Consider the following 18559-nt stretch of genomic DNA (forward strand, 5'->3'; position numbering starts at 1 on the left):
GGCACCTTGTGCTCTGTTAAGAGCAGAGTTAATCTGGAACAAGCCCCATCAGTGGAGCTGTGCTGGGCTTCCCTCTGTCCAAAAGCAGCATTAAACTGCCCAGGCAGCCTGTGTGTATCTCTGTTGGGTAACTGGATAACTGGAGAAATGTTAACATTGCTAAATGTTAAAATTTCCACAGCCTGATTTCTGATGTTTCAGTTGTGAACATGAGATTTTTATCCATTTCTGGTTTAATTCTCAGCTTGCAGGAATGGAACAAAGACTGGTTTAAAAGATAAAAGTAATAACAGCGAGCAAAGTGTTTTGAGTGATAATTTTTTATTCTTCTGTAATTTAAAGGCAAACCATAACAGTTTGTGTAGTGCTTGGAGTTAATCAGTTTTTACCATGCAAATCAGAAAAAGGGAGCATTACGGAAATTAAATTAATAGCTTCAGCAACAAAAATCCAAAGAACAAGTTGTAGTACAGTTATTGAAATAGGCTTTTAACAGCACAGAGCCCTGGGCCATCTTCTGTCTAACTCACTGACTTGGCTGGGGCTTAACACTGGCAGCCCAAAAGCCAGAACTGCCAACCTGTCAACAGGGGAACTCTTAAAAAGTTGCAGATTTGTGTCTTCAATGGCATGAAAGCTGCTCTTTCTCACCTAATGATCTGCTTGCTCCCCTTCCCAACCATCCAGAATTATTTGGATATTGACCTTTTAAAATGTAAGGCTTGTAGATGGAAAAGAAAATAAACTAATGTGCTCTAAATTAGAAAGTTTGCTGGAATTGGTCTGCACACTGAAAATTAATTTATCAAAAAAAAATCTAAACTAAGCCCCTGGTTATATAATTAGCATGAAAAATTACTGAATTACAGTGTTGATAGGTATTGTGGAGATTCTGTGCACCAAAAATGAATGATGGAAATATGCCATAAATAGTAAGAAGTGGAAAATCTGAAGCTATTCTCCACAACTTCCTGTAAAACACGTTGCCTGAAGCTTGTGCTTCTGCTTCTTGGAAACAATTGTGAAACCATAGAGTGAAAGGCACAGTGGTTGGCTGCATCACTGTGTTGTTCATTTTCCATCATTTAATCACATGTGACATCAATAAAAAATCAATTTAAGGTAATAAAAATCTGTAATACACGGGTTAAATAATTTCTGCAGTGGGTTGTGTAAAATGCACTTAGAGTGACAGAAAATTGCTCCAGGGGAGCCAGATGATGAGAGTAATTACATGAATCTCCTGTGGAGCCCCTCCTGGTGATGCTGAGAGAGGGAGAGCAAGAATGGCAGCTCAGGTGTAAGGTCACCCTGGCCCTGCTGAGTGTGTCCGTAGGTCTGGCTGATGGACATCATTCCAAATGATCCTGTAATTTAAGGGGAGGCTGGAACATGACTCCAGCCTTTTAGGGTAAGGAGGGAAAAGAGGAGCAAAGAGCCAGCACTCCCCAGGTAATCAGAAAAGCTGTGGCAATGTGTCAGAGCGTTCCTGAGCTCAGAGAGAAGAACCTCTGTGGCTGTTGGCACATCTGGAGGAGAAGCCACCCCCGAGTGGCCTCTCCTGTCTGGTGTACAGAGGTGCCCTCAGAGCCCCAGGGCCACCCAGCTGCAGGTGGCTGTTTGCTCCAGGGCTGCTGAGTCTCTGCCAGGCCATGTGGAAAACCAGGATCCTCTTCCAAGGAGCTGGAGAACCTCTGGTGTCAGCTGTGGAGCAGAGCCAGGGCTGCTGGTGCAGGGACATTGTTAAAGGGTGTCCCTTGGCCTGACCCTTCAGGGAAGGTGTTTGGGGTCTGGCTGCAGCCAGCCCTCCTCACCCTTCACTCTTCTGCAGAGCCAGAGCTGCAAGGTCTGCACAGGGCAACTGGATCCTCTTTTGCAGTAGTTGAAGCCTTTTCTTCTCCTCTGACTCTCATGAGTTCCTGGGAGATTTCCCTTCTCTCTTGGTTTTACTCTGCATTCCATTCCTGCATATTTTTTGTTATGCATCACTTAAGTGTCAGGGACAATAATGAAAGAAGCTGAAACTTGAATAATGTTGCATGATCTTGCAAGAAACCATTTCCTATGATTAAACTGGAAAGCATAAAATTGATTATTATTTTTTTTTTTTTACCATTACACAATCGTAGTCAGGGATTAACTGAATCTGGCAGCGTTGCTGCTGTAGTCATTTTTTTAATGTGGAGGTTACTATAACATGTAATAGAGATGACAAGAAAATTGAAACCATATGATGGTCCAGGGAATGGAAATGGCATGTAGAGAATCTCAGTAAATTGGAATGTTATTGCTGAGTTCAGCACAAAGGACTGTTCTGGTCAGGGTCTGCTCTCCCAGCAAAGTTGAATACCTGCCTTTAGCATCTCTGCTCCAGGGATTTCAAACCACTAAACAGACTGCTTACAGAGCTGTACATAAAACATCTTTAGCAAAGAACTACAACATATTAGCTCCCTGGCTGGAGAAAGAAGGCTTTGAAATTATATTTTGTTGGGATTTCTTTATGCTGTGAATTTATAGATCTTTTATATATCTGTTAAAATCAACAATTGAGGAATTCCTCTGGGAATGTTTGAAGTCAATGATATCTATTTCATTTAAAATAAACTATCTGTTGGGTCAGACATCACATGATTTTATTAACATTTGAGTAATAAAGTGCTAGCACAAACCAGAATATTAATGTCAGATGCACATGAACCACTGGCCAGGGCTGAAGTTTCAGCTGATCCAGATTTTCCCTGTTACAAATTTTCATGTGGTTTTTTGAGTGGCTGTGTTGGAATTCCTGCAGGCAGGTGCCACTCCCCTGATGGCCAGGGCAGGTCCCTCCTGTCCTGTGGCCACTCCTGCCATCAGTGCCAGGGCTGTGGTGGCAGAGCTGCATCCTCTGCCTGTCCTCAGGCTGCTCTCTCCAGTGAGAACACCAAATAATCACCAGGGTTATTACACAGCTCTTCCTCCACTGTCTGTATCTTCAGTTTTGCAGAATTGGGTGGTTTTTTCTGTGGTGCAATCCCAGAACAGCAAAAAATACCTGTATTTATATTATTTATTACCAGGCAGTAAATTGCTCATTGTACCAGAACATGAATGCTGCTGGTTTGTATCCCCCTTCCCGTGGTTCTCATCCTAAACTGTTTGCCATTGTTTTCTTGTACAGCTTCATGTATTTACAATCTTTCCATTTGGTATCAGTTACACTTAATTTAAGTACCACTGAATTTATTTTCAGCTTTCTGCTGCGTGTGCTGCATTTGTAATTCTGCTCTTACTTGAAAATGATTGTGACAAATAGTCTCAGTTGTACTTTTTTCCAGTATTGAATTGACATTTTTGATTGCATGTATACTTGGCAAAAATCTCATGATAATTTTCCTCCTTATTTATTTTCTTATATTGTCCTATGCATGTGCTTGATGACCTTTCTTTCAAATAATTTTTGCTTTTCTCTTTTGTTTTTCATTTCTGTTCCTCATTTGCCTGAATTCCTGCTTCTCCCCTACTCCCCAACCTCTCCTGATTGATGCTTATTCTCCCTGGCCTATTCCAGTTCTCTGCCTCTGAAAGCTTCAAAGAATGACAAATCAAGAAGTTTGAAAAAAATCTCTCGGTAAGAAGCAAACAAGGTGACATCCTTTGTTGTCTCTACACCTAGCTCACCTCCAGCTGTCATCCAGGAGCTGGAACACTTTTGATTGCTGCTTTTACATTGTGGGGCATTGGCAAACTCTACATTTTCTCCCCTTGTGTGTTTAGTTTTATAGTAATGGAAAGTAAATATTTTCACTCAGTAAGACTGAGGGTTGGAACAGAAAATTCTGCAATTGCTAAGACACTGCTTTGAAATGTCAGAGCCCCACTCTGCTGAGAAGGCAGAGGAGTTTAAACCTCTAGGGCTGAGCTGAGCAAGGCAAGCTTTAGGCTCCTAAAAGGGTGCTGGTTTCCTCTTTCAAAGGAGACTCTGATTTAGAAGCTGTAAAATCTTTGGCATCTGTGTTTCCTTTTGGAACTGATCCTCCTAGGTTGTTCTGGCTTTACTCTAGGGATACTCAGAGCTCATATTTGTGACTTGGTACTCAAAAGGTAGAAATGCTGATTACCTCTTCGTAAGCCCCCAAATTCCTGCTTTTTCTTTGCTTTAAATCCCAGCTCTCCTGCTCTATTAGGCTGACTTAGTTTCTTAGGAGCGTGTAATGACTGATTTATCTAGAGCAGGATTTCATCACAGAAGGTAAATGGGATGGTTAAACCCTTTTGAGAAGGTATAAAGAGAGCTGTGGGGAGAGGTGACAGGGATGGATATGTCCCAGTGGGCTTGGATGTTGTTTGAAGCTCCTGCTGCTGCTAAGGAGAGATAAATCCTGCCTGGTTTGTGCTGAGCTCCATCCCCAGCTGTACCCCAGGCTCCTCTCCAGTGCAAACCAGAGGGAATCCTTTGGGCTCCCCAGGGCAGCTCTGAGACAGGCACAGAGCCCAGGGATGGCTCCAGCTCAGGCTGTGTCCTGAATCTTGTCACAGGGGCTTCTGAAGCAGTGCAGCAGGGTAATTCCTCATTCTGGAACCCTCTCAGTTGGGTGCTCAATTAACATTTGTTATTTTAGTTGGTTTTTATGGCTACCTCAGCCAGGTACATGTTATAATCAGGTTATAGCAGAGGCAGCAGTTTGCCCTCAAGGCATTTTTCCATACACAGTCATCAGAAAAACACTGTCTGCACTGGCCATGCTTCTTATGATGATGTTTTTTTATCTGTTTATAAAGAATAGGTGTAGCCTTTTTTCAGCTTTAGTGAGAAACACATCAACACCATGTGTTGAAAGCATCCTTTAGGTGGGTAATTTTCTGTATTGACACCACACTAAGTAAAACTGGATGATCTATAAGGAGTAAAAATACACTAGAAGGTAGAAATGAATTCAGATTATTTATTTTCTCTAGGCTTGGTGTGATGGAGGGTTGGGCTGGCAGGGGGTTTCATGAAGGGCTGAGTTTGCTGTTGTGTTGTTACATGTGCTCTTCCTGCCTTGCAGAGAGTTCATCAGTTACATGAAGAGGTCCAGAACCTTTTATGCCTCCATAGCAGAAAGGCTTTGTGATGGAGACCTGGTGATGAGAGACAGCTCAACCTGCTGGAATGGAGAGGATGTTGTGGAAAGGTAAAGTTCTAAGTAAAAATTTGCTGGCATGGTGTAGTGGTTTTGGTTCATCAATTAGAGATTTCACCCATTTTTAGATTTCCCAGCCAATGCACCAATGAGTGTGGTGGGTTCAGTGCTGGGAGACAGGATTAGGAGAAAGGCAAAGCAGCCTCAAAACTTTGAAAGGGTATAAAGAAAATTTTATTAACAGCTGTCAGGACCCAGGAAATTCCTCTGGCTGCCCTGGGTGATTCGAGACCCTGGCAGAGGGCTCAGAGACCCTGGCACAGAGTCAAAAACTCCTGTGCCTTCAATTTTAGTCCATGGAAAAAAAATCAACTTTGTGTGAAGATTTACAAGCCACAAGAGTCTGAGTAGAATGACAGTTAATTTGTCACAGGGTGGAAAAGGAGAATTTTGGGGGTTTAAGAGGCAAGATGGAGGGATCTGGCATGTCCTGTTCTCCTTCTTCTTGTCCTCCATCTTCTGCTGGGATGGTGAGAGACAGCAACTAAAGCAAAAACAAACAAACAAAAAGTATTAAAAGTATTAAGAATAAAAACAAAAACAAACCCTTCAGAACACTTCTCCTCCCTCCCCCAACTTCCCTAAATTCCTCCCATGCAAAACCAAATTGTTAAAAAAGGTGTCCTCACATCCTTCTGATGGTTCAGCAGCATTCTAAGACACTGTGTAGATGCTCTGTAGGGTGAAAAGACCTTTCCAGTTTCCCAGCTAATTTTTTCCCCCTCTTTATTTTATCCTTGTCTTTCCCATCACCCTTCAGACTCTAAACTGGAATACACACTTGCATTTTCACAAGCTCAGCTTGTTGCTGTCATTTCTTTTATTCTGTATAACATGAGGCAACATCACCCTGAGGAGAAGAGAGATGTTTAGAACAAAACTCTATCTTTACTATCACTGTCAAAGTATGCATCAGTTTTTGCAGTGAGAGCTGCTTGGAAGTGTGCCAGTGAATGTCCTCCAAACGTTTCTTTTTGTCAAAACAGAGAAGTTCCATGGGATTGTGTTGGCTTTCAGTGATGTTTCTTTTTGAAGTGGGTTTTGTGGTCTGTAGCAATTATAAAAGGTAAAGTTCTAGTGTTCTGTTTTCATGGTCACAGGCTGGTTAGTAGAAACTTACTGAATAATTCCAACATGTAGCAAAGATGTGACATTCACTCTCTGTCCCATTCATGGGGGTTCTGACTCCCACACAGCTCTGTTGAGTTTTCTCATGTGTAAATAACTTCAGCTTAATTACATCTGAGCTGTTTGCAGATAAATGAATGTCTAACACATCCAAAAATAGCTTTAATATTTCGATATATTAAAATTAATTGTAGGGCATATGTTTTAATATTTTGGCAACAAAGCAATATTCCAAATATTGATGCATAGTGATTGCAATTACAGGTTGAAGTTTTTACTGTAAAAGTAATGGAGAGGAAACAGGAAGAATATCAGTATTTCTAATCAATGCTTCCATATCAGAATCTCTTTTGCTTTTGGCATGTTGCTGGATGCACAGATAACTTTAAGAACAAACAGCTTTCTGGCCAAAGGAAAAGCAAGAAAAGCCAAACAAAACCAAATATTTTCTGTATCAGTTTCCTGGGGAAGAAAAGAAAAGTTACTTTTAATTTTTATCTTACTTTGTTCTAAAAAAGCCCAAACCACTCAGAATGCTGATACACATGTTTTAGAAAGGCATGAAGGGGAAAGATGTTGTTACTTTGCCAGTCTGTAACTTTCCCAGAGCTGGAGACACATGAAAAAGTTTCAAGTTTGAAAGGGATGGGAAGCAGGAAAAGACTAACAAGATCCCTCACATGTTGAATTACAAAGGAAAAATAAAGGAAAAAGGAAATCTAAACAGCCTACCCCCAAAGATGACAGCAGCAAAACCCCAACCCCACCACCAAACCTAGGTATGTGTCTGTAGTTAACATGTTAAATGGGCAAAATGGAAAACAAAAGGGTTAAAATCATGTGTGTAATCAGACAGCTAGTTAACTAATTTAAAATATAATAATATATAAATATTTTCTCTCCCAGTACTGACTGCCTTAAGAGGAGGGGACTTTGTGGGCAGCCTGCAGTGGCACACAGCAGCACACACAGATCTCCTGCCTGCTGCCACATTCTGCTCCTTTCATCACCTCTTTTATAGGCTGGGCTTGGCACAGCCCTCCCCACGTGGCACATAAACCTGTCCTGCTGGTGCCTGGAAATGAATTCCTGGAGATGAATTCCTCTCTGCTCTTCCTCCCCTCCCAGGGCATTCAATATCAGCAGCAGGAAACAGCTCTGAACTCTGAGCAGAGCCTTTTTATTGACTGTGGGGCAGCAAATGGAGCAGCCCCTGGGTCTGCTGAGCTCCAGTTTGGGGTCACTGGGGCTGTGGGCACTGCTGCACTTCTGTCTCCTCCACACTCCTTGCATTTCACACTGCTGCTGCCAGGCTGAGCTTTATTTAATAATTTATTATTTATGCTCTGTGCTAGCTGCCATGCCAGCTCTTCAGGAAAAACAAACTCGAGCTTTAAAAACAATTAGACACATAAATTCTGCCTGAAACAATATGAAATTACTCAGAAATGAGTAATAATTCATTCAGTTGGTAGAGAGGGCATTTGAGGTCTGATAAACAGGATTAGAGCTGCACCTTTTAATTTTAGTGTAGTTCTTTGGAGTTTGTTTCTCTTTTGGATGTTACCACTTTGGGTTTTGTTGTGTTTAAATCATTGTGTTTGCAGGAAAAAGAAGCTTGGTCTGCCAGTTAAATACACCATAAAAAGAGATTCCCACTGGTTTGAGACTCTGCCTCTGGCCTGCTCTTCTGAGAACAGGAAGAGATGGCTTTGCTAGGAATCCTCCAGTGTCAGTTCAGGACAAAATTAGAAATATTTGCACTGGGAGTACTTTCTTTCTCTTAATTGCTCTTTTGAGCATCTTGTTCCTGAAGCAAGACTTCATGTAAGAAATCATCCATGTACTAATGAATGGTCTCAGCTTAATGATTGTTGGGCTGCAGCCATTTCTAACTTGGATCATGCACAGAATTGTTGGATCAGAGATCAAACTTTGATTTATTTGGAGTGAAGAAAGAAAAGCCATTCTTAAAACCACTCTAGGGGATTCTGTGTTTGTTGTCTCTCCCTTTCTAGAGGAAAGTTTTTGAGTTTCCAAATTAAATGGTCTTTCTCTTAAAATGCCAGTTAGCTTGATCTGAAATGTCATTGTTGATGGTAGAAGTAGAAATATTCTGCTGCTCCTCAGGTGTGCATGGGTGGATTTTAGCTACAATGGGTTGCTCTGACTGTGGCTGCAATACTGCAATACAAATATTTCAACAATACTTCAGGCTGGTATTGCAGAAATGTTTGAGCCATGGTGAAGTCTTCATTCTCCTTTCTCCATGTCTGCTGTGGTTTTGTAGTGCTTGAGGAGTTCAAGGATATAAATACACACTCCTGTCCCTGCAGAGTGCAGGTTGGATGTGCACTACCCTGATTTGGTAGGGGACAGGGGAGGAGATATTTTACAGCAACTCTTTTTCCACTTGGAGTTTCTCTTTCAGGAAACTTGGCCATGTAAATGTTTTTGGGGTTTTTTTTCTGTTATTTTCTGGAACAGAAATGAAGGATATTTTGTGTCAGCTCGTGGGGACCCACACTTCTTTTTCTTCCTTCTCTCCTTCAATCCTCAGCTTGGTTTTTTTTGGGATTTTTGCACTGAGAGGGGGGATTAGGGGACACCTGTCCATGAGCTTGAACAGATCTTGTCATGGCTGTTAGGCTCTCAGGGCCTGTGAGAGCTGGCTGAGGAAGGAAGTGGCAAATCACAGTGACTTTTTCTCAAAACGTGTTCCTTTAGAGACTTGCAGTTTTTATGAGTTTAGCACTTTCATTGTCCCTTTTCTCATTTCCTTAGGCTCCAGCAAGCAGCCATCTGGATATGGAAAACAGAGATTTAGCCTCAGCTTACTTAAAGCATATTTAACTTCTGTTGTTCTCATGCCATCAGTGTAAACAATTTCTGGAGATCTCCTTGTGACTGTAAACTGCAAAATGCTATCTCTCTTTTTGCAGTATTTTTCAGGTTTTAGGGTATTTTCCAGGACTTGGGATGTTTTGTTGGTTTTTTTTCCTTTTTTTCCTCACCACAAATTTCAAAAAGGTCAAGGGAGGTCCTCACCATGACCCATGTTGGAAAAAATGTGTGAAGCAAAAATAAAAAAGTGACAGAAGTCAGTGATGTTTGTACATGGTATCTAACCCACAGATACTTGTGTCAGACCATTTGGCTGGATTTCATCTTTGTAAGATAAACTGATAAATCTGTGTGCTTAAGAACTTTATTTTTGTTGGTGGTGACGTGGGCTTTGTTTATTTCATGGTTTTTTAAAATGCAGTTATCAAGGAAAGACAATTTTAAGGATTTCAATCCTGGAAACTATCAACAGATTGATCTCAGTGTAGGCATTTCATTAAATGTCATTATGTGCCAGCTATTGGGAGAAAATGCAACCCCAGGCAGGAGCAATGTGTTGAATTCTCCAGCTCCAGCTCCAGATGAGAAGCAAATGTGAGTCAGGAGGGAGCTTTTGTACGAAGGTACAGAGGGAGCCAGGAGCAGCTGTGAGTAGCACAGAAAAGAGATGGAAAGCATGAGGAGCTCATCTTGGGGAGGTCTGATGGAATGATTTGTGTCCTCCTGGCCTGGGGTGCTCAGGAGTTTGGGTGACAGATGCTGGTGGGCAGCAGCAGATCCTGTGTCACTGTGATATTTTCTGAAAAATCCCTTTGCCAGGATTTCTTCTCCTGGCAAGATGAGAAGCCTCAGCTTCTCCATGTTTTGCTCCTCTGGAATGTGGTCTGGAGATTGTTTATCCAAACATGTGAATTGTTTTTAATTAATGACCAATCCCAGCCAGCTGTGTCAGAGACTCTGAGTCAGTCACGGGTTTCTATTATTAATTCTTGTTCTACCTTCTGATGTATCCTCTTTCTTTAGTACAGTTTTAGTGTAGCATTTCTTTTAATATAACATCATAAAATAATAAACCAGCCTTCTGAGAACTTGGAGTGAGATTCTCATCTCTCACCTCATCCTGGGGACCTCACAGCACCCCAGTCCTGGAGCTCAGGCTGGCTTTGGGGTCACTGAGGAGCTCTGCTGGCAGATCCACCAAACCTTCTGCAGCTCAGCCTAGGGGAGCAGCACGGAATTCACTGCCAATACTTTGGGGCTTCTCTCTAAAGATGGATTTTTTTTTCCCCACTTTCTGTTTTCAAATTGCATTTTGGGTTGTTCTGTGCATGCTACAGTTACAAATCACTCTGATTGAGTGAAGTTCTCTGGATTGACTCATGAAGACCCCACTGGAGTTAGGAGTGACCTGACTGTTGGGAACACTCCTCCTGCTGTGAAATCACCCTCTCGTCTTCCTTGCAGTGACAGACTTGCTTCTTTTTAGTTAATGCTGTTCCTGTGATAGATCCAGGCAATTGGAATGGGTGGATTGGGTCAGTAGTTGAAAAGCATTTCTGTAAATGCAAATGGATGTTTCTCTTGTAAACACATTTTTTGGACACTGCAGCACTCAACATTTTCTTTCAGGCTGAGGGGCTTGAACATAAATAATTAATTCTTCATTTCAGAGTTTCTGTAGAAATTAAAATCTGAATTTCTTCAAATTTGGTACCTACTCAATGTCTACTTTACTCCTTTGAGCAGAATTTATTAATGAATAAATCTTGTCATCCAATCACCAGCTTGCTCCAGTGGGATGCAATGTAACAATGGCTAATTTGATACAATGATAGTAAGAAAGGAAAGTTTGGAATATTTTTTATTGCATAAAATAATGGGCAGGTACTCTTTCTTTTGTATGCCTTTTTTTTTTTTTAATTCAGAAGGAAAGAACAGCCCTTATTTAGTCACAGAACTGAAACTTTCCGATTAAAATACTACAGTATTAAAATAGTAGTGCTCCAATCATTTAAGCTTTTCTAACATGAACAATCCAGACATGGTTAAAGTCTATGGAATATCTCCAAGATAAAGTTTATTTGCTTGTGCAGAGTCCAGCAGAGTGACTTTTTACCTTTCCTCTTGGGAAAGGTCACACTCCAAGTCCTGTTGAAAAGACAGAAAGTGAAACTCTTATCTGATCCTTCAGTCTGTCTTAGCCAATGATTCTTCCTGGAGGGAAGCAAAATTCATTTTCTTTCAATTGCAATGGGTATGCAATACAGCAATACAAACAAAAAGGGTAAATCCTATCAAGGCCTGGAGATATTGGGCTGGAATTGTATTCTTCAGAATCCCAGTTAAATGAGATATCAGTGAGAGTGTTTGTAGTACTGATACACCTAATCCTTTCTCCTAAAACTACAGGGCAGGGTTGGAACTGTGGTGCCTTTGTCTGTTGGATAAAAAGGATTCCCATATGATGTTGGGATTTTGGTATTTTTCAGGACATTGAATTTTTGATATTCAAGTTGAAATTGGACACTTAAAAGTAGCAGTGTATTTTAGAAAAGTAAAGTGAATTGGAAGTGAATTTTCTGATTTTCCTTTCCTCATCCTGTGTCCCAGCAGTGATGAAAACAGCATTTGTAGACTCTGTGGAATGAGCAGGTCAATGGAAAAAAAAAATCCATTAAATTCTGTGGACTTTGAAGCAGGAATCCATCAGTGTTGTAACACAGCTGATCAAATTATAAATTTTACATTTTTCAAATAGAAGGAAATTATGTGAGGAAGGTGTTGCTGAGATAAATCTGTGGTTGCTTAAATGAAACTCTTTTTGTGGAAATGTAAAAAAAATTCTGCATAGCTCTCCAGCCTTCTTCCCACCTTGGTGCCTTGTTCAGTGGAACCTATCTCTGTGTGAAATAATTTACATATATGCTGAAATATATATCTATATCTAGATACATGCACATACATATCTAGATATATATAAATATATATATAGTGGTGCAAGCTTCTCTGTAACAGTTCTTGCTTTCCTGACAGATGTTTTTTGAGACAGAGAAGTAGAAATGAGTGGAGATATTTATATAAATATATACACACAGCTGGCAGTTTGATGCAGGCTTTACTGTGCTAGCAGGATGATCTTGTTGTAAACTGTCAGGAAGTTAAATTAGGCCTTGGGGTTGGTTTTATTTGTCTTGCAGGTACTTTGTATCTAAAGGGTGGAGGAGCAATCTGTTTCTGCTGCTCTCCAAGTCTTAAGTGCCAAAAGACACAAAATAATCTCCTTTTTGCTGGCAAAATATCTTTGGTCTAGTGTGATGTGTGTGTGATTTAACACATCCAGCTGCAGACAACTTCTTAGAGAAATTGCTGTGGCAAGGTGGGGTAGACTCCAGAGCTGGAGCTGAAATCAGGGAGAGGCGTTTTTATTTTTTTTTTAGCTGGTTTTCACTGGAAACATGTTGATTCATCGAAATGGGGAAAAAAATAATCTGGATTCTGGTTTGGAAGGCTGAAGAGTGTCCCAGATTGCCAGGAAACCTGTTGTGCTGTGGGCAGATTGTCACTCTGGGCTGCTGGAGCTGCTCTGGCTGTGAGGGATAACATGAGGGGTAAAACATTTCCCACCCTATTGTATTTGCAGGGAATGCCCCAACAAAGGCAGGAAGGATGAATCTGACTCCATGTTGTCAGAAGGCTCATTTATTACTTTATGATACTATATTATATTAAAGAATGCTATAGTATACTAAAGAATGCAGCAAGGATACTTACAGAATGCTAAAAAGATAATAATGAAAACTCCTGACTCTCTCCAGAGCCCTGACACAGCTTGGCCCTGACTGGCCAAAGAGTGAAAACAACTCCCAGCAGAATGCAATGGAACAATCACCTGTGGGTAAACAATTTCCAAACACATTCCACAGGAGCACAACACAGGAGAAGCAAATGAGAGAAGAATTGTTTTCCTTTTCTCTGAGGCTTCTCAGCTTCCCAGGAGAAAAATCTTGGGTGAAGGGATTTTTCCAGAAAATGTGACTGAGACCACCCCACTGAAGGGTGCACAGAGTGGAGCTCTGCACTGGGCTGTAAATCTCACCTTTGACAAGGGAGGGTGTGGGGTGGGCTGACCTTGTCCTCCTGTGTAAAAGCTTTTGTGTTTTCCCAACTCAGACCAGGTAAACCTCTGACATGCTGATATTTGTGGCAGTACCAACCCCCCAGTGCTGCCTCTCTGCAGCCCCAAAGTGACCTCCCAGGGATCTCAGGGTGTTTGCTGGCTCCAGCAGGGATCAGAGCCATGCCTGGCCTTAGAGGCAGATTTACCTCCAGCAGATGAGTAGACACAAAGACAGCTTGACAAACGTTAAGTATCATTTAAAAGTAGTTTAATTTATACATTGTTTATCCCACAGCCTCTCCATATTATTGATACAAGCCCCTCTGGCTGGCTCTGTCCCTGCCTGGTGTGTACTTTCATTGATCTCCCTAATAATGTTTTATAAAATGAGCTCTTTTATGCTGGGAGTGGGTGGTTTACCCACAGCCACAGAAACAGCCCAGTGGTTTGATGGGAATAAAGAAAATTAAGAGCTTTAATGGAAGTTTTGCCTTGCTCATCTGATGAGTCAAACCTGAACCTCCCCTGTGTGGGAAATGAGTTTGTAAAGAATTCTTCAAGTTTGATAGAAAATTTACATACAAATACATAAACAGAAGTTTACATACATACATTTACATTTGCTTACAAATCCAGGGGTAATTTTAGATGATTGGTTTGAAGGTATTTATAGCATGGTGTGGCAAAAGTTGATAGGCCAAGAAGTATTTGTGATGTATTGTAATTAGGAAACAATTGGTTTTTGATTGTGATGGTGTGAACTATAACATCTGTATTTTCTCACCCTTCACATGAGACTGAAAATGGAATAAAAGTGTTTAAAACCCCTCCCAGTTGCCCCATCTCTGGGTCAGAAAAGGGCTTAATCCAACACCCCTACTCTGTCCAGACAGCCTCTTGCCAGCTCAGTTGAGTGCTGTGATCATATTTGCAAAGTATTTTCTCACCCACGGTGCAACCAGAGATCTTGGCCCAGTGAGATCTGTTAATTACCCAGCAGCTCTTTACCTTGATCAGTTACCAAACAGAAATGGCACCCAACTTGTCAAAGTGATTGCTGCAAATATTTAACACCTTAGGAACTGTCTGGCTCATCTCTGTGTTATTCAGAATAAAAATACACAAATATCTGAAATTACCAGCACCATTTTTTCCATGTGCTAGATTTAAATTAATTTCTTACAGTGGTTAATAGGGAAAGTTATGTCTTTCTCAGTTCTCTGCTGCACTTATTTCCTTCTTGACCTGGATTTGTGTTTCTTTGAGTCTTTGCTTGACTTGGTGTAGAAATAATTCTGTTTGTAGAGGTGTTCCTGGCAGCCCTGCTCACTTGGGCTTTGATTTGATGAGAGGGGAGAACTGGGCTCTGCAAATATCTCAGTGTCTTTATTGGCAGCACTTACTGTAGAAACATCTGAAATGCTCTTGAAAGCTGCTGCTGGAAAAGCAAATTTGAGCAGGATGAAAACTTTTCAAAGCTGGTTTTGAAAACCAGCAAAACCTCCCAACTCTCTTATTTTCTAGGCCAAAAGGCACCAGATGAGCTTTCCTGAATATGAAAGAATTCTCAAGACTGTTGGTAAATTTACTTCATTCTTTGAGCAGAATCTCGTCAAGTAGAAGAGTTTATTGCTTTGTAAACTCTCCTGGCATGAGTGTTATCCTTTAATTAGAATAAATGCAATTAAACACTGAAGTGCAAGTTTGAGAAATGCAAAAAGTCAGAAGTCTTTTTTAAGGAAAATTAGTCCAATATTGCAGATAGTTTAGGAGGCTCTGACAAACTTCATGACCTGAAGAGACAGAGTTGGTGATGGAGGCCCATCTCTGACTCACCTGTGGTGTTTGACTTATTGAAATAATGCAATTTAAAAGCATATTTTAAATAAACAGTGAATAGTTTAGAGTGAATTGTTTAAACTCTTGGCTGAACAGAGGAGTTAACTTTGCCTTTCAGCTCATGGATTCACCCTTGGACAAATTAGTTTTACAGTGAATAATATAATGTGGCATTGTGGATTGTGACCTCATAATTTTCCCAGGTTCATATTTCAGATAGTAATTAAATTATTTATAAACACATTTATTTACAGATAATATTTATCTATAAATACTCATTATTTCTGTTCATACCCAGCACTTGGCAGTTTGCTTCCACTGAAGAATTTGGGGCATGATTTGAACAATATGTTTGTGGAAACTTAATGTAAAAAAGGCAAATCATCATTTCTGTTTTTAATAAGTACACTATTTCCACATACAGAAATTTAAAGCAAGTTATGTATTCCTTGCCTGGCTGTGGGAGTCCTTTCAAATTCCTTGTACTAAATGGCTTGGGACAAACACTAAGTTAACTTGAAAAATACAATGTTCAGTGTTAACCTCTAAACTTGGCAGGCTCTTTGTCTAAAATCAGAATTTCACCTGGTTTACTTCAGGAATATAGAAATAGACTTGAGTTTTGAGACTCAGGATCAGCAGGCTTATTCTGAGGAAATGCATTTAAAATGTTATCCCTGAAGCACTGAGGAAATTCAGTGTATGGATGGGATTCTGAGTGCACATCAGGAGGTTGAGTTTCACTAAGGAAAACCAGCAGCCCTTCCAGTATCTTAAATATCCGTGGTGGATTCGTGATGGGGAGTCTTCATCAGCTAATTGGGAAATGCTTTGGCTAAAGCAAGACAAAAACTGCTGCAAAAGCACCTAGGGCAAAGCAAAACCAGCTGCAGTTTTATTTTCTGTTTTTCAGAGGCAGGACAGGCGAGCACAGTTAGTGGGATGTAGCACACTGCCATGGTTACTGCAGGGTTTTTCACATCTCCTCAACCTCCTTCCAATGTGTGCAGGAGAAGAAATGCCACCAAAATCTTAAAAGTGAAAAAAAAAAGGAACAACTGGAATCTATTGGTGCTCCAATGCCAGCTTCTCTTTAGGTGTATTTGCAATAGCTGGAATCCTTAAAGCTGCTTTAATTTGAATAGAACTGTGCCATTTTTAACCAGAGACAGATTTGATCTGTGAGAAATGATTGATTCTTGTGGCCACAACCCTTGGGGACAAACTGCTCTACCTGGGAACCTAGAAAAAGCTTTTCAAAAGATTTCAAACTACAACAGCATGCTCTAAAATTCAAGGTGAGGTGCTACAGACTAAATGTCTTGTGCAAAACCCTCTGCTGGTTCCTTGGCTTAGCTCTGTGTTATTCCCTGGGTAATGCAGCAGAAAAGTGAGTATCATCTAACATTCAGTGCTTTTAATTTTAGAGCACATTTGGGTAGCTGCCTGTGAGAGTTTTCATCAGAACTTAAGGTGAGCTAGAACTAAACTGAGAAGAATGGAGAGTTCTGTGCAGGGTTACCCTGGCAGGGATAGTTTTACAGAAGTTCAAGCCCATCTGTTTCCCTGGCATGGCTGGCTCCCCGTGGGGATGCTCTGACACCTTGTCTGCTTTTCTTGCAGGTAGAGCCTGCCTGGGTGAGTTTATTTGCACTGGACTGGAAGGAGAAAGGATGGAGGTCTTTGCTGGGTGGTGTCAGACAGCTCCCCCAAGATGTTGAGTGGGTGGTACAAACCTTGCTCTTTAAGGAGAACTCATCTACAGGGAGAAGACAATAAAAGGAAAGTTGTGATTCAGAGGTTTCTGTGGCAAATTAAGAGTGAAGATCATGGCAAACAGCTGTGCTGAAGTGTGACTCTGCCCAGCAGCCTGTCAGAGCATCTCCATGGTCTGGGTGGGAGGACCCAGCTCCAGCAATCCCTCCAAGAGCTTGTTAGGCTGTGTTGCATCTCTGTAATGCTCTTGGGAGCGTGGCTCAAATGTGCAGAACAGAGCTGGAGCTGCCCCCACGCCTGCAGAAAGCACAGGACACGTGTCAGAGCCGTGCTGCTCTGACAGCCCTGAGCTCAGAGCTGGCAGCCAGGCTGGGGGAGCCTGCAGGCAGGGTTTGATAACCTGAGTGTGGCTGTGAAGGGGCACTGATGTCCTGTCACTGGTGTGTTGGGGTTAAGAAGTTGACTTCTGTTATTATTGCAAAGTAGGTGACATCTGCTGGGCCTCTGCAAAGGTGTAACTGCTGCCTTTGGTGAAGACCAGACCTTTTTGAGGGGACAGAACGCCCTGATGCTCAGGGTGTTTGCTTCCCAGCCTGGTAATTCCAGAAGCACAGCTCTCCTGAAAAGCTGAGTAGCTACAGGAGCAGCCAAGTGCTCTCTTACCTGGAGGAATGAGTTCTCCTGTCACTGAAAGTCTTTGCAAAGACTGATCTTTCTAAGCCTGATTTGTAAGAGCTGTTTCAGTTTTGTGTGACTCCTGACAATCTCTGGTTGATTTGGGGAAGGGAATTACCTCCCATCCTGCCTTAAACATCTGTCAGGAGCAGGCCAGGCTGCATTGCAAGGGAAAACTCTGCATTCCTGGGAGAATTCCTGTTGGTGCCAGCTCCTCCTGCAGCCCTTGCAGCTGAGCATTCCTGACAAAAAGGGTCCATGGAGCAATGTCTGAGCCTGCTGAGGTCAGAATGGGCTGGGGGTGCCCCAGGTGTCCCTGCCTGGCACCCACTGGCTGGTGCTGCCTCCTCAGCACCAGCACAGGAGTTGGGGATATAAAAAAATCAGAGTCCTCTGATGGAAGCAAATGTTTAAAACTTCCTGCTGTACTAATTTTCAGCTATGTGGAACTAATGTAGTTTTTGCTGATCAAAACCACAGGAAAAATGCTTTCTGGCTGATTCTGTAGGGCTGGTCTGGCTCCTAGTTTTCATCCTGGAGATAAAGAACTACTCAAGTGATTTTTAATTTTTTTTTTTTTTTTACATTCGATAACTAGACTCCTACAGTTGAGAATTCAGGCTTCATTACAAACTGCGCTGGGCTGTTAGCTGTGCTTTAATCCCTTCCATCTTAATTCTTGGAAATCCATCTAATAATGTATTCTCTTGAGTTTCTTTGTTATTCCTTTATTAGCAATGAGTTCTGTCTAGGAAGCCTTTTCATTAGATTTCAAACTGCAACAGCATGCTCTAAAATTCCAGGTGAAGTGCTACAGACTAAATGTCTTCTACAGAACCCTCTGCTGGTTCCTTGTCTGTTGCCTTGGCTTAGCTCTGTGTTATTCCCTGGGTAATGCAGCAGAAAACTGAATATCAGAAATATTTACTGTAGGGATGCAATGCAAACTTTTTTTTTTTCCTATGCCCTTCAAGTCTTGTACTTTTCTACTTCTTCTTCTGGACATTTATCCCTTTGGTATCCCTTGGAGTAGAGATTTATTATTTCAGTATTCAGTACTTAGAGTTTTGAA

The 18559-nt window shown here is 41.4% G+C and overlaps 1 protein-coding gene across 1 annotated transcript in view; it reads left to right on the plus strand.

The window, feature by feature from the left end:
- The window catches only part of LOC311157390 (glypican-5-like), a gene marked incomplete at its 5' end in the record, with an annotated part of 355041 nt that overhangs the window by 121049 nt on the left and 215433 nt on the right, over positions 1 to 18559 (plus strand). Inside the window, 2 exons of the mRNA XM_084212081.1 lie at positions 3554 to 3613; positions 5034 to 5159. Coding sequence (XP_084068207.1) covers positions 3554 to 3613; positions 5034 to 5159 — 186 coding nt within the window. The remainder of the gene's footprint in view (positions 1 to 3553; positions 3614 to 5033; positions 5160 to 18559) is intronic.

The sequence above is a fragment of the Fringilla coelebs genome, assembly GCF_963513975.1.
Source record: "Fringilla coelebs genome assembly, chromosome: 10".
Lineage (NCBI taxonomy): Eukaryota > Metazoa > Chordata > Aves > Passeriformes > Fringillidae > Fringilla > Fringilla coelebs.